At 46.9% G+C, this 14,897-nt stretch overlaps 1 protein-coding gene across 4 annotated transcripts in view; it reads right to left on the bottom strand.

Moving 5' to 3' along the window:
• The window catches only part of TRAPPC10 (trafficking protein particle complex subunit 10), a 91,810-nt gene extending 79,960 nt beyond the window's left edge, over nucleotides 1-11,850 (bottom strand). For 2 of the 4 annotated variants that reach the window (XM_057545350.1, XM_057545352.1), the window contains exon 1: nucleotides 11,616-11,850. In XM_057545350.1, the coding sequence (XP_057401333.1) occupies nucleotides 11,616-11,682 (67 nt within the window). In that variant the 5' untranslated portion in view covers nucleotides 11,683-11,850. Of the gene's footprint in view, nucleotides 1-6,322; nucleotides 6,342-11,615 lie in introns of those variants that run through there. The other 2 variants (XM_057545353.1, XM_057545351.1) reach the window with 2 other exon arrangements.
• Nucleotides 11,851-14,897: the final 3,047 nt, after the last annotated feature.

Genomic DNA, 14,897 nt, shown 5'->3' with positions numbered 1-14,897 from the left:
CAGTCTGAGAACCTCGCTCTAACACTATCATCCCCAAGCATCCCTGAAAACTGGAAGAAAGAAAACATAAAAGAGCAGGAAGAGAGCAAATACAGAGGACAGAGCGGTTAAATAAAACCTTGAAGTCCTGAATTTGAATTGAAAAGATCAAAGTGAACTCAGGAGGTGCTTCCACCTTTAAATTCCTAGCTCTGCCCCCTGAAAAAGCCCAGCAGCAACTTGAAGCCCAAGCACACAGACTGGGGTCTCCAAATACCATCTCCCACTAGAAGTAATCAGGGCTCCCTGGAGAATGGCTACTCCAGGTCCAGGGCAGGAAATGCATAAAATGAGTCCGGAACATTGCGTCATACCAGAGAGCAAGGAAACTAACAAAGATTCCTACACTCACAAGCCCGCTGGCAAAGAGGGCACTTGCCCATCAGTAAGGATAACAAGTGCGATGGACTGAAACAAACCAAGCACGTTTAAATCCTTAAGTTCATAATGATACTACAAAAATAAAATAAAATAAAAATAAGTAAAAGCTAACTGATCACCAATGAAGAATACCAGTGAACTAACTCATTTTGAGAAGTTATGTAAAGGAGAAGAATCAAGCATTTGGTCTGCCTTTCCTATACAAACTATACCACTAGGTAACCGAGTAACATAAACAAATGTGTGTGTGTGTGTGTGTACAAATACACACTCTTTACAGAAATCTTTCAGATAATAAATGAAGAAACGGTAAAATTAGAATAAATAGCACGGTTTTGCAACCCTTAGGGAATTAATGATGTGAGAATAAATATCTGCTAACAACACAAAGAGACCACCAGACATTATTGCGCCTACTGACGGAAGAACACACCACCACCTGTGCAAGTCTTGCCAGAAAAATCCCAACTGCATTCTGATCCAGACTCGGGCTCTGACACCCTACAGGAAACAGAGGACAGAGGATGGTGTTCAAGGACACCACAGGACACAGCTGGCACAGTCCAGGGAGGGGACCACAAGACACACCCCCTGGGCTCTTCAAGAAGCTGCAAGGAACAAAAGATGGATGGGGGGAAATCAAGATGTCAAGAGAGACTGAAGACATTTATCTAAAAACCTTATTTGGATACTAAATAATTCAAAGAATTTTTTTAAAAAAGACATTTCAGACATGTTGGAAATGTAAACGCTGAATATTTGATACTAAGGAATTGTTTTATTTAGATGCCACAAAAGTTTTGCAGTTATGTTTTTTAGAAGTCCTTATCTTTTAGAGATCCATACTGTCTTAGCTGAGGCTGCCATGACAAAACACCCCAGATGGAGCGGCTTAAACAACACAAGTGTCTTCCTCGTTCTGGAGGCTGCAGTGCAAGGCGCCTGCCTGGGCCCCCGGGGCGGGCTCTCCTTCCTGACTTGCAGAGCGCAAGCGCCCTCCCACTCTCTCCTCCTCTTTTTATGAGGCCAGTGACCCCACCATAAGGTTCCACCCTCATGACCCAAGCCAAACCTGACGACCTCCCAGAAGGTCGCATCTCCAAATACCACCACATTAGGGGCTTGGGCTTCACTATATGAATTTGGGCGGGACACACAAATATTCAGTCCATAACACATACATTTACCGATAAATGTGTGATGCCTGAGATTTGCTTCAAAATAACACAGGATTGTAAGGAATGGGGGGTATAAAGAAGCAAGATTGACATTCATTCAATTGTTGAAGTTGAGTGATAGGTTTGTGGGGTTTCTTCACACAATTCTATTTCTTTTTACATATTTGCAAGTTTCTGTAATAAAAAGTTTGAAATGTTAACAATTCTGCCATTTCTCTTACCCTTTTCTCTTTCTCCTTTTTTGCCTAGCACGTATCACCTATTACATTACATAATTTACTATGTATGTACACTGTCTATCTCCTCTTGCTGGAACGTAAGCTCTAAGAGGGCTGGGGTCTTTGCTCGCAGGTGTAACCCAAGCACCTGCAACAGCGCCTGGCACAGAAGAGATGCTGAGTACACCTTCGCGGATGGCGAATCTAGCCCAACTCCCTCACGTTCTACGCTAGACAATTCAGGGCCCCCAAAGGACAGGATATCCTACAGCAGATGCAATGACGGTGCTGGCTGTCAAGTTCTCAGAGTATGAATTTAATTTTAGAATGAGTAAGATTACACTAAAAATTTCCAGTACGGCTGCCCTACTCAGTTCTTCGACTGCTGAACTAAAGGAAGTGATATTTTTATTTTACTTAACTCTATGGCAAAGGCTTTCTCCCAGGGGTGACTTTAGGGACAATCCCCCCTTCCGTGTGGGCAGACAGTGTCTGACACCCCGACCACGAAGAAAGGCCGTGGTGGAGGAGGAGTCGCCACCTGGCTGCTGGTCCTCGCCGCGCCACCAAACACTGAGGGGTCCTGGTCAGGCACAGCGAAATTGACCCTCAGGTCTTCAACCTCAAAATGACCTGACAGCCCTTCCCACTGTGCACCTCAATGCCTAGAAACTTCTGAGCTGACCCAGCCAGACTAAGAGTGCCTACAAACGGTGAGTCACAGATGTAGTAAAAATTGTTACCACAGGGGTTACTGTTAGTTACAAGGTTCTACCTAAAATTTCAGCTCTGAAACTTATGCAACAACTTCCAAACACTAAACAGATCTGTTAAAAATAAGAAAACTTCCAAACATATCCCACTCCCTGGTGAAACCAACGTCTAAGCCTATTGTCAGTTTCTTCATAATTTCTCTGCTCACTTTTTTAAAAATTTTGCAAACAAAGGCCTAAAATAATATTGAGGAATGAAACATCATGTAACACTTGTGCAGGAAGACAAAAGCATTTATTTCCCTAGGGGAAAAAAGAGGGAAAGAGAGATTGCAGAAAAGGTTCATCTTTTCCTAAGAGATCATCCCACCTTGTATCAACATCTCAAGCCCAAAATTCCAGATACCAGGGAACTGCTCCTTGGTCCGGAGCACAATGAGGACAAGCCTCCAAGGACAGAAGAAGTGATATAAAACCAAAGACACACGATGGATGCCGGCGATGTGCACCTGAATGCCAATGCAGACACTGTAATGAAGGAGCTGAACGGGGCGCCCAAAAGATCTGTCCACGTCTTGACCCCCCCAGAACCTGAGAATGAACCTTATTTGGAAAAAGGGTCTTTACAGATGTGATTAAGCTCAGGCTCTCAAATAAGATCATTCCAGATCATATACAGATGGGACCTAAATCCAATGACAAGAGGTCACTTGTCAGGTCAGATAAGAAACAGAAGGGAAAACACAGGGAGAGAGAAAGCCGTGTGAAGACAAGGCAGAGACTGGAGTGACGTGGCTACAAGCCAAGGAATGCCAAGGATTTCTGGGAGCTGGAAAGAGGCAAGAAAGGATTCCCCCCCCCCCCGCCCCCGCCAAAGCCTTGGGAGGGAGTACAGCCTTGTTGATACCCTGACTTTCAACTTCTGGTCTCCAGAACTGTTAGAGAACAAATTTCTGTTGTTTTAAGCCATCCAGTTTCCGGTAACTTGTTACAGCAGCCCTAGAAAACTAATACATATGGTATAAAATACAAAAATAGAATGTACATCTTTCCTAGTGCTATACCAATTCATCTTTTAGGTATGTTTTTGGCCATACTTCTCATATGTCAAAGTAAACCCAGACGAACAAGCAATTCAGAAGAGGTCCAAGCACGAATAAACACATAAAAAGAACCTCATTAATTGTCAGGTATATAACACCAAAACAACTCTGATGGCCTTGGGCTGGGCAAAGAGTTCTCAGGTATGATATCGAAAGTACAATCCATAGAAAAAAAAAAAAAAGGTAACTGGACTTCATCGAAATTTAAAATGTTTGTACTTCAAAACACATTAACTGAAAGACAACCAAAGATCAGGACCAAATATCTGCAAATCATATATCTGATAAAGGACATATATCAAGAAAATATAGCGAAACCTTACAACTCGTGCAAATGTACAGAGCAGCATTACTCATGACAAAAAGTTGGAAACGATCCTAATGTCCATCAACTGGCGAATGGATAAACCAGATGTGGTCCATCCACACAGTGGAATACTAGTCAGCAATAAAAAAAAGGAGCAAATTATAGTTGGTGCAACACGGATGAACCTCAGAAACACTGCAGAGTGAAAGAAGCCGGACAGAAGACAGCATATTACATGATTCACTTCTTTGGAATGTCTAGAAAACGCAAATTTATAGGGACAGAAAGCAAATTAGTGGCTGCCTATGTCTGGGGATAGGAGCAGAGATTGACTACTAAGAAGTTCTTGGGGTGATGGAAATGTTCTAGAACTGAATTACGGTGATGGCTGCACAACTCTGAATATTTACTAGCAGTCAGAGGATTGTACATGTACAATGGATATTAATTTTATAGTATGTAGATTAGAGCTCAATAAAGCTGTTCAGAAAAAGTCATCCATCAGACTGGCAAAAATTAAAAAGATGACTCCCATCCAGTGGGGCAGAGGATAGCTTTTTCACAGGGTCATTCAGGAGCAGGTTTCAAAATTTAAACTGCTCCCCCCTTCTGACCCAGCAATTACACTTCCAGATTCCATTCTTTATAATGAAAATGTATTCCTGCTTTTATTTATACACATTTCAGGTTAAAGTTTCATTTCGAAAAGTTACAGCTGTATCTTCTTTCAAGGCTTCATCCAAATGCCAGGTTGACAGTCCCTCAATCCTAAATGTTCCACAGCAGAAGCTGAATGATCGACCCGAGAATGCTTTGTTTTGGTCATAGTTAAATTTCTACTGACTTGTAGTAAAGAAAACATATCTGAACACAACTCAGAAGGACCATGTCAAAGATTATGGTCCCTACCATACGACTGAGCTTTTCTTTTACTGGATTAACATGTATTTCCTCAATTCAAAAACTCCAAACAGAGAATGTCCCAGTATCAAAAAGAAAAAAACAAACTAAGGGCACAGCAGTTTACCTAAAAACAAGTCTGAGCGATCAGGATTCAAACTCTACAAAACGATCTTGATGAAGACGTGTATTTAAAGAAAGTAACTTTACACCATCAGAAGCGCCTACCTTATGGAAGCATTCAATGACACATAACACAATTTTTCCTTTACAGTAATGTTTACTCATTTATTGATTTGATTTCTTCAACAAATACGTCCTGAGCACCAACTACGTGCTCTGCACCGTCCAGGTGCCAGAAACACAGCAGTGATCATAACAGATAAAGTTCCCGCAATTCTGAACCTCACATTCTAGTGAGCGGGCAGCCTGGGTTAGGGGTGAAGAGAAACAATCAACCATGAAAAAACAAATGTTCTATCATGGGGGTGCTGAGCCAATAAGACTGAATAAAGTCGAAGCGATGCCAAACCCTAAGCAGGCCTGGGAAGTGGCACATGAGCAGCCCCGGGAGCGGGAGGGAAGCACCCATGGGGTCAGGAGAGCAATGCGGGCACCACGGGAACAGGGGCTGCAGGGACAGAGTGGTAAAAGGCACAGCCAGGAGGCCAGTGTTGGGGCCAGGGAGCGGTAGGCCACAGAGGGTCTCAGAGCCCATGGGAAGGTCTGGGAATATTACGCTGAGAAGGTGGGTGGCCCCTGCAGGGGCCTGAGCAGAGGAATTACATGCTGTACTTCTCTCTTAGAGAGACTGCCTTCAACCTCAGAGAGAATGAGCTTCAAGGGCCAGGTTGGAAATGGGGTGGCCAGCTGGGAGGCTGCTGGGGTCCCAGGGAGAGATGAAGGGGGCCAGGGTTTGGGGGAGCAGCAGTGAAGGTGGGGAGAAGGGGCTGAATTCTAGATCAATTCAAAGACAGAATGCTATTTGCTGGTAGACTGAATGTCGGTTGTGAGAGAAAAAAAAGAAGTTGGGAATGACTACAAGGCCATCAATTTTAAATTTAAAAACCAAATATTCTCTAAGTGCAAAATACTGTGAATACATTTAAATTCACATTAAGAGCAGTTCCAAAGGAATGACTTGACTGAAGGCGGGGACAGAAGGGAGGAAAGACAGAAGGAAAGGTGATATAAAGGGAGGAGAGAAAGCCCAGGAGGCTGAGAGAGAGAGGGGTGATCGGGAGAATCTGAGGCTGCGCGGTCCCCATCCCGTGGTCTGTCATCTAGATCCGAAGCCCCCAGGCCAGAGCAGAGGGCCTGGAGATCAACAGGGAGCCCCTGGGAGACCACGCACCAAGTTGTGCAATCCATGTGAAAAGACACTCCACTCCGTCAACTGACAAAAAAGTTTTTTTAGACAAAAAATTCTTTCGTTAAGTCACTGGCCTTTTCAATAAAAGGTAACCAAGGTGGCCTTTCCTACCTCTTGTTGTGTGGACCAACCACCATGCTGTCAGTTCCTTTCTAGGGAAAGACCGGCTCATGTGTTATGTCTGCCATGCTTGATTACTTCAAAGATTCATCAGTGCTTAAATAAAAAAAAAAAAATCAGACCCCTGAGTCTCATTTGCATAAACCAAACTTTACTAGAAACTCTTCAGAAACACATCTTGTAAATCAGGCACATGAGCTGACGTTCAAGTGGAAAAGGAAGCTTTTGACTTCTGAATTATTGGTTCAACTGAATCCACCCTAGAGTTGGGCTAACATACTAGTAACATGGGTTCCCAAATGTGTACCCAGGTGCCTCAGGGTACCGCAGCAAACCCAGAGAGGGCCCAAAGGATGTTCCAAATTTCTGAGGGGAAAGAGCAATACTGAAGATGTCCCAGGCCCCAGCTGAGTTAATCAGTCTCAATACTACATCGTGCTACAGTTCTTTCAATGACATCATTATCATCACAAAACAGGGTAACTGCTGTAATGAAAGGCCAAGAATCACCCCCCACCCCCCCACCCCACCCCCCGCCAAATAAACAAAGCAGCAGTGTCCAATCTGATTCCCAGGTTAGAGAAGTTGTGCAGTGCCCAACAGGTGCAACCATCCCTAATATGTTATTGTGGTTATCTAAGAATGAAATAAAAATTTTCTTCCAATTTACGTGTATCTTTTTTCAAGTAACTGTTAGGACATAATACTTAATAAAATTATTTGAACCTAACTACTTAATAAATAGAATCACTAAATATTCTTTTTAGCCTAGAGGTGCCATGAAAAAATTACTGAAGACACTAAGGCCACCATGAACAGAGAAAACCGAGAAGTCCCTCCTGAGTAGCTAACATTCTTTTTGCACATTCATCACTCTTCTGAGTGCTTTACACATATTCATTCAATCCCCATATCAACCCTCTGAGACTGGTACCATCCCTGCCTCTATTTCACAGATGAGGAAGTAGTCACACAGTAAGTCTTGCCTGTTTCTAACCACGCACAGGTAGAAGTGATTTCTTCTTCTTCCTTTTTTTTTTAAATATTTATTTTTTTATTTTTATTTTTATTTTTGGCTGTGTTGGGTCTTCGTTGCTACACGCAGGCTTTCTCTAGTTGCGGCGAGCGGGGGCTACTCTTTGTTGCGGTGCGCGGGCTTCTCACTGTGGTGGCTTCTCTTGTTGCGGAGCATGGGCTCTAAGCACACGGGCTTCAGTAGTTGTGGCATGCGGGCTCAGTAGTTGTGGCTTGCGGGCTCTAGAGCACGGGCTCAGTAGTTGTGGTGCACGGGCTTAGCTGCTCTGCACCACGTGGGATCTTCCCAGACCAGGGATCGAAACCATGTCCCCTGAACTGGCAGACGGATTCTTAACCACTGGACCACCAGGGAAGTCTGAAGTGATTTCTAAATGAAGGGAAGTACAGGTACTAATGCCTCAGTCCCTGCCCTCCAAATACACCCCATGGAACCGAGGTTTCCTAAGGAGAAATGTTTCTCCCACTTCTCAATAGCTGATTCCCTACTGGCTTAAGGATTCAATATGGACCAAGACCTGCATTTATGTGTATCAGTTTAAAAAGAGAACACTTTAAGTTACTTTTCCGGCAATGAAACTGAGAGTGGTAAAATCACAAGCACCAAACTTTCACACTTGATAGAAAACTGCAATGTGCAAATTTAGAAACTTTAACCTACAGGGGGGAAAAAAACAAAACCCAACCAGGTAAAAAGCATTATGGATCTGCTCAGATATGTTGCGTTTTTCCCCCTTTGAAAATTCATAATGTCGGATCCGGAACCCTAAATATAGAGATTGAGAAAAATTAAAGCAGCACCATCCGATGTGACTGGGTGAAAACAGATCATTCGAATGAACAGTTGTTTTTCAGATACTACACAATTCCACGTTGATAGTTATGTGCTATCTTAGGTAGGATGCCAACAGCCAATAAAGAAAAGCCACAAATCAGTGGAATTACAATAGTTTTGTCTACTAAATGAGATAGCTGGAAAAGGAACATCTCTTTCCTAACATACCCTTGGATCAGAAACCTCAGTCTTTATTCCAAAGCAGAGAACTGATCCAGTGGTTGAAAAAAAAAAATCTAAGCTCTAACTTAAGTTTAGATCAAATGGATCTGCTGGATTTGTTTCAGTTTCACTGTGCATCTTCCATGATGAGTCAGTTATACTACAGGTATTCACATTGCTATGACCAGGTGATTTATCGCCCAATGTCATCACACCACTAGTACCGCACACTGCTCGCTGGACATCGCTGTGCATTTCAGACACAGCCTCCAGTACTCAGAAGCTTCACCAGGCCTGGGAGCCTAAGCAGATCCTCCACAGAGGTAGTCACTCTGCACCAGAGGCAGGCAGGCAGCAGCTTCGGGAAATTTTAACTACAGACTAAAGGCCATTAATACTTTCAGGTAGCTTCAGAATATTATTAAAATAATTTAGCAAGGTTTTCAAGGAATGATGTATTCTGTTTACCCCTAATCTCTGGAGACTTTCCACTCTTCTCATGGCCACAAATGAACAGTTCCTAAATTTACCTGAACTGGTAACATTCTACATTCTTCTCAGAAAGGCTGATGCACAATTAGCGTTCACTCAAAGTAAAACGTTCTAAATCCTATGAAAAAAAAGGAAAACGAGCACAAACTCTGCTATCATTTTACAATAAACAAACACAGACCTCCTCAGAGGTCTGCAATGGCTGGAAAAGTATTAAACAGACAGAAAACTAAAATGCTGCATACTAAGGGAGCTATGTACACAACAGCAAAGCCTCCAGATGGATTTTTTTTTTTTAAGGAATTCCTTTTTTTTTTATTTTTTTATTTTTAGCTGTGTTGGGTCTTCGTTTCTGTGCGAGAGCTTTCTCTAGTTGCGGCAAGCGAGAGCCACTCTTCATCGCGGTGCGCGGGCCTCTCACTAGCGCGGCCCCTCTTGTTGCGGAGCACAAGCTCCAGATGCGCGGGCTCAGTAGTTGTGGCTCACGGGCCTAGGTGTTCTGCGGCATGTGGGATCTTCCCAGACCAGGGCTCGAACCCGTGTCCCCTGCATTGGCAGGCAGATTCTCAACCACTGCGCCACCAGGGAAGCCCCAGATGGATTTTTTTAAAGCAATTTTCCTACTACCTTTGTCTACATTGCTTACACTAGCAGCTCCCTTCAACACATGTACAGCTGAAAGAATGGAACAAGATAAAGAAAGTATAACGTGAAACCAGGACAGCAAGTGCTTTACCGCAGCTTCAGTCCCAGACACACCAAAATGAAGTCAGCCTTCCTAAAACTTAAAAAAATCTTTAACTTTTAAAGGGATCTTTATTTTTCAAGGTAACTTTCTCTGAAAGTTTACTGAAGCCACTTTCTTTTCTGAGACTCCAATGAATGAATGGTTGTGCCTTTTAAAACAGAGATACCATCAGTACAGACAACAGTTTTAAACACCGGAAAAACCTCCACCAACATAGCTTTTACAATAAATCTGTAGGAAAGGAAACTATCCTTTAGCTGTCTGTCATACATGCGGGTATGAAACTAAACACTAGACCCATATCTCAAACACTACTAGGATAACGATTTACCTGTTTAGTCAAGGTTGAACCCAACCCAAGGTTGAACTTTCTCTTCAGATATGTATTTACATAACGCCCATGGAAACACTGCTATGAGATGAGAGCTAAGAGGTATGTATGAGATATAATTAGAGTTGTTAATGTCTCTACGGGCAATACTGACCCAGCACTCACAGTGTGCAGGGCACGTGGGGAGGAGTCTCCAGGGTCTGGAAGACACTGAAACCTAACAGTAAGACCACCCCGAGCCTGGCTCCTCTTCCCTGAGGGTACAGAAAGCACCTGGGAATTAACTGCAGGGCCTCCAGATCAGCTCTACACACACCTGTTCTCTCGACTAAAGGTGTAGTCTTGAGCAAGACTTGCAGCTGTCCTGGTGAAAAGAGAAAACAGCTTCGAACTATGCAAGTGTCCAAATTTAGATGTGACACCGTCCATTTCCCGGAGAAAATTTATCAGCTAAAGATAAAGCAACAAACTTCAACTTTCAATATACAATTTCTCAGGGATCTGACAAGAGAAAGCATACAAAGAGAGTATCCATTAATCAAAAAAAAAAGAAAAAAGAAAAAGAAAGAGAGAGAAAGAAACAAGAGAGGGCTCAAGACCTACAGAACCATCTACTAAGGCCTAAGTGCCTGCCCGGATGTTGCTGTAGAAAGAGTGCTTCCTTTCAAAGTGTGGAAGACCATCTGAAAAAATTAACCGAAGATAAGAACACTGTCAAAGGTCAAAAGTCCTAATAGTCTGAAACAACTGTCTGCAAGTCATCAAAATGTCAGCCAACATTTCAACACTTTCCATAAGCTCAGTGTTTTTCAAAGTATTTAATTCCGAAGTTATGGCTGTAAAAATTAGAGGAAAATTTTCTGTAACAGAAAAACAATTCCTTTGTGGATGCGTAAATGTGGCGTCAAAAAAAAAAAAAAAAAACCGACACTCAAACTGAAGAGGCACCAGTCCACTGGTCCAGAGCGTGGATGAGCTCACCGAACCTTTGCAGCCTCATCTGTGAAATGGGTTTCTGCTCTGTGCCAGCGTCTCGGAAGTGCCTGAGCGGCCTGCGGGGAAGAGCCCTGGGTCGCGGTCCCGGCCCAGCAGAGCCGCTGTGCCCAGGCAAGTGCAGCTAGGCACGGCCGACGGGTCCCCTGCGTCTTACACTACTTAACACGTTACTGAAGTACAAACCCCCGTCTCCTAACAAACACGACAACCGCACGCAAACTTCGTCCACGCTCGCAACCGAGAGCCGGGAGACCCTCTGCGGGACCGGAGCAAACAGTGCGCCTGGAGGAGACCGTCCCCGCCGGGAAGGACCGGCCCGCGCGGGGCGAGCTGCCGAGCCTGCGGCCGGACGGGGCGCACAGCGGGGCCCCCTCGGGGCGCGCCCTCCGTCCTGGGCGCCCGCGCCCCGAGCGCTGTCCAACTGCAGCCGGACAACCGGAAGAGCGTCCCCGAGGAGGTCAGAGGTCGCCTCCAGGAGTGAGAGATATGAAGTCGGCCCCGGGGAGGTCAGAGGTCGCCCGCGGGGTCAGGGCCCCGCCGCAGCCGCCGCCCCGGCCACACCTCCATTCCAGGAAGCGGCCCGGCCGAGAGCGCGGGGGCCGGGCCGCGGGGGCCGAGGGGCCGGCGACCGGGGCCGGGCTGCACGCCGCGGCTGCCGCCCCCTCCCGCGCCGCCGGGCACTTACAGGTGACGATGGGCTTGTTCTCCATGGTGTAGATCACCGGCGGCACCGGCTCCTCAGGGGCGTCCATGGGCGTCCGGCGTCACCGGCCCGGCCTCCTGCGCCCCATGGGCAGCCCGAGGCCGCGCCGGGCCAGCCCGAGCGTAAGCGGCGCCGCAACCGCGACAGCGACGCCCGCCCAGCCGCGCGAGGTAGCTCCCGAACCGGCCGCCCGCCGTCGCCGCCCGCCGGCCGCATCCGCTTCCGGTGCCGGCGCGCGGTGGTACCGCTTCCGGGGCGCGCACCTTAAAGGGGAGGCCTTTCCGCCGCGCGGACGCGGTCCTCCGACTGAAAGGCGATCCGGGCTGCGCGAGTGTCGGCGGAGGTATTCTCCACGCCTCGGGGCCGAAGTCCGCGCGGGCCGGACGTGGGCGGCTGTGGGTGCCGCGTGGGGCCCGTACCGTAGGGACTGGACGGCCGGGAGCCGCTCCCCAGGCCGGCGCCCTCGGGCGGACGGGGCTGGCGTGGGGGGGGGGGCAGCCGGGACTCGCCGCGGGGCGCCCACAAGCATCGCCCGCAGGAGTGCCCGACGTCGAGGACGGCCCCGGGGGTCGCTGACCGGGGGCCCGTGGAACCACCCGGGGGTCGCTGACAGCCGCGTGCGGACACGGGGACCACCCGGGGGTCTCAGACACCCGGACACGGGGACCACCTGGGGGTCGCTGACACCGACACATGGACCCCGGGAGTCACCGACATCAGCAAGTGGACACGAGCGTGTCCATTTCTCACCTGTGTGGGACTGCCGCCCATAGCCTAGCATTGCTATTCTACCAGAGGCCTGATGCCTCGGGGGAATCAGGACACCGGGTTAATTCCCACCACTGAGCTGAATGGCAGTTACCCCTTGCAACACTCTTGGTCTTGTGTTTCTCGTTACATTGGTTTTATGATTGCTGCCATGAAGTAGAACAAGATTATATATCTTCTCAGTACAACCTAGACTTTCCAGCACCCCGGTCCTCCTCAAGGCGCACCTGGGAGGCCGACTCCCACAGACTCTGACCCGCGGTTGGAAGCAGCCACCTTTCTCTGCATTCCCACTAGTTTCCTGTCTCCGTGACACTGTAAAATTCTTGAACTAGGGGCTGCCTTTTACTTGTGTCCCCACCCCCAACACCCAGCCACACAGGGCCTTCCACGGAGTAGGCACCTTACGGGAATGCCACAAAATAAAACCTTACTTTAACTGCATGAACATTTCTTATGCAAGGAAAGTAGGTTTGGGGTAACTTTTGCAAATGAAATAAGGTAAATGTATGTGAAACAGTTTGAGTGTGAACACAGCTGCTAAATGTGCGTGCACAGGGCAGCGCTGTGCTTTGAGGCTGGGTGAGCAGGCAGAGGGCAGGGTCTAGGACAGCTGGAGCCGGTGAGGCAGGGCAGCGGAGAAGAAGGAGGTAAGGATGGGAGCCAGAAGTCTGCGTGGGGCTCAGTGTAAGTGCTCAGCCTCAGCTGTGCTCAGCACTCACTGGATGAGGTTCCACAGGGCTTACCAGGAAGACAGTGAGAAGAGGGCAGAAATCCACAAATTTGATGGAAAGCATTGAATTCTTGACTTACAGATCGAGAAACTCAGGAAAACCTCAGTAGAATACCTACAAAGAGGGACTTCCCTGGCGGTCCAGTGGTTAAGACTTCACGCTCCCAATGCAGGGGGCACGGGTTCAATCCCTGGTGAGGGAACTAGATCCCGCGTGCCACACGGTGAGGCCAAAATAAAAAGATAATAAAAGGTAAAAGAGAGAGAGGACCACCACGAATGGCCAGTTACCACATGAGAAGATGCTCAGCATCCATTAGATACCCGGGAAACGCAAATTAAAGTGACAACGACATATCACTTCACGTCTACTCAAATAACAAAAATAAAATATGAAACAGAAGATACCAAATGTAGACTCCAAGGCCAGGTCTCCACGTCTTTAGTCTATTCTAACAGAGAACTAAGTCCAGAGAGACTCTGAGAAGACAGACACTAACAATTCTTCCTTCACGGCAATGCTGTGGCCTGGCCCCACTGGCCAACTCTTGTTTGGAAGAATTTTCTTTCTGGATGGAGGGAAGGGGAGGTCAAAGCTCTTCCACTCTGTACCAGGCAACACTCTGGCTTAAAGGCAGTAAGGGGACTCCTGGGCTATTTATTCCCCGAGCAGACCTATCAGAGATTTTTTTTTTTTTTCACATGGGAATTTAGAAAATGCTTGAATTCAGCACACATACTGGTTTAGCAATTCCTTTCAATATTGGTGAAAATGATGCTATTTCTATTAATCGATGTCCATTCTTTTTTCTTTCCGATCCTTTTCTGCTGAGACAGCATTTGTTTTTTTAAAGGTTGCTGGAACTTGAGCCCAAATGCTCTTTCCTGGTAGCCCATTACATTGTCTTCAGGCTGCAGAGAGCCTGTTCAATTATGTATTGGGATATTGCAGATGCTTTGTCTAAGGGGAGGCCCCCTTGGGCTTGCTCTGCCCCACTGCTCAGGCCCTCTCCACAGAGGGCTGTGCTAAAACCGAAGGTGAGCCAGCACATGTTCACAGCAGGTTTATTACTGGTAGCTGAAACTGGAAACCACCCAGGTGTCCTTTGATGGCTGACTGGTTAAACGATGTGTGGTCCACCGGCACTGTGAAAGACCACGCGGCAACAAAAAAGACTGAACTATTGATACACACAACCACCTGGATGGATCTTGACAGAATTATGCTGAATGAAAAAACTCTAGGACTTCCCTAGTGGTGCAGTGGTTAAGAATCCGCCTGCCAATGCAGGGGACATGGGTTCGATCCCTGGTCTGGGAAGATCCCACATGCTGCGGAGCAACTAAGCCCGCGAGCCACAACTACTTACCCGCACGCCACAAGTACTGAGCCTGCGTGCTGCAACTACGAAGCCCGCGCACCTAGAGCCCGTGCTCTGCAACAAGAGAAGCCACTGCAGTGAGGAGCCTGTGCTCTGCAACAAGAGAAGCCCCCCGCTCACTGCAACTAGAGAAAGTCCGCGCGCAGCAACGAAGACCCAATGCAGCCAAAAAATTTTTTTAAAGAAGAAAAAAGAAAGAAAAAACTCTAACCCCCAAAGGTCATATATTATATGATTCCCTTTATGGAACAGCCTTGAAATGACAAAATTATAGATGTGGAGAACAGTTTATTGGTTGCCAAGGGTTAAGGGGCGTGTGGGGGTAATGAGGGAGTGGATGTGGCTGTAAAAGGGCAGCAGGAGGGACCTTGTGTGCCTGGA

This window comes from Balaenoptera acutorostrata, chromosome 4 (assembly GCF_949987535.1).
Source record: "Balaenoptera acutorostrata chromosome 4, mBalAcu1.1, whole genome shotgun sequence".
In the NCBI taxonomy this organism is placed as follows: domain Eukaryota; kingdom Metazoa; phylum Chordata; class Mammalia; order Artiodactyla; family Balaenopteridae; genus Balaenoptera; species Balaenoptera acutorostrata.
The sequence above is the reverse complement of the archived record's forward strand: the minus strand, read 5'-3'. Positions and strand labels throughout refer to the sequence as shown.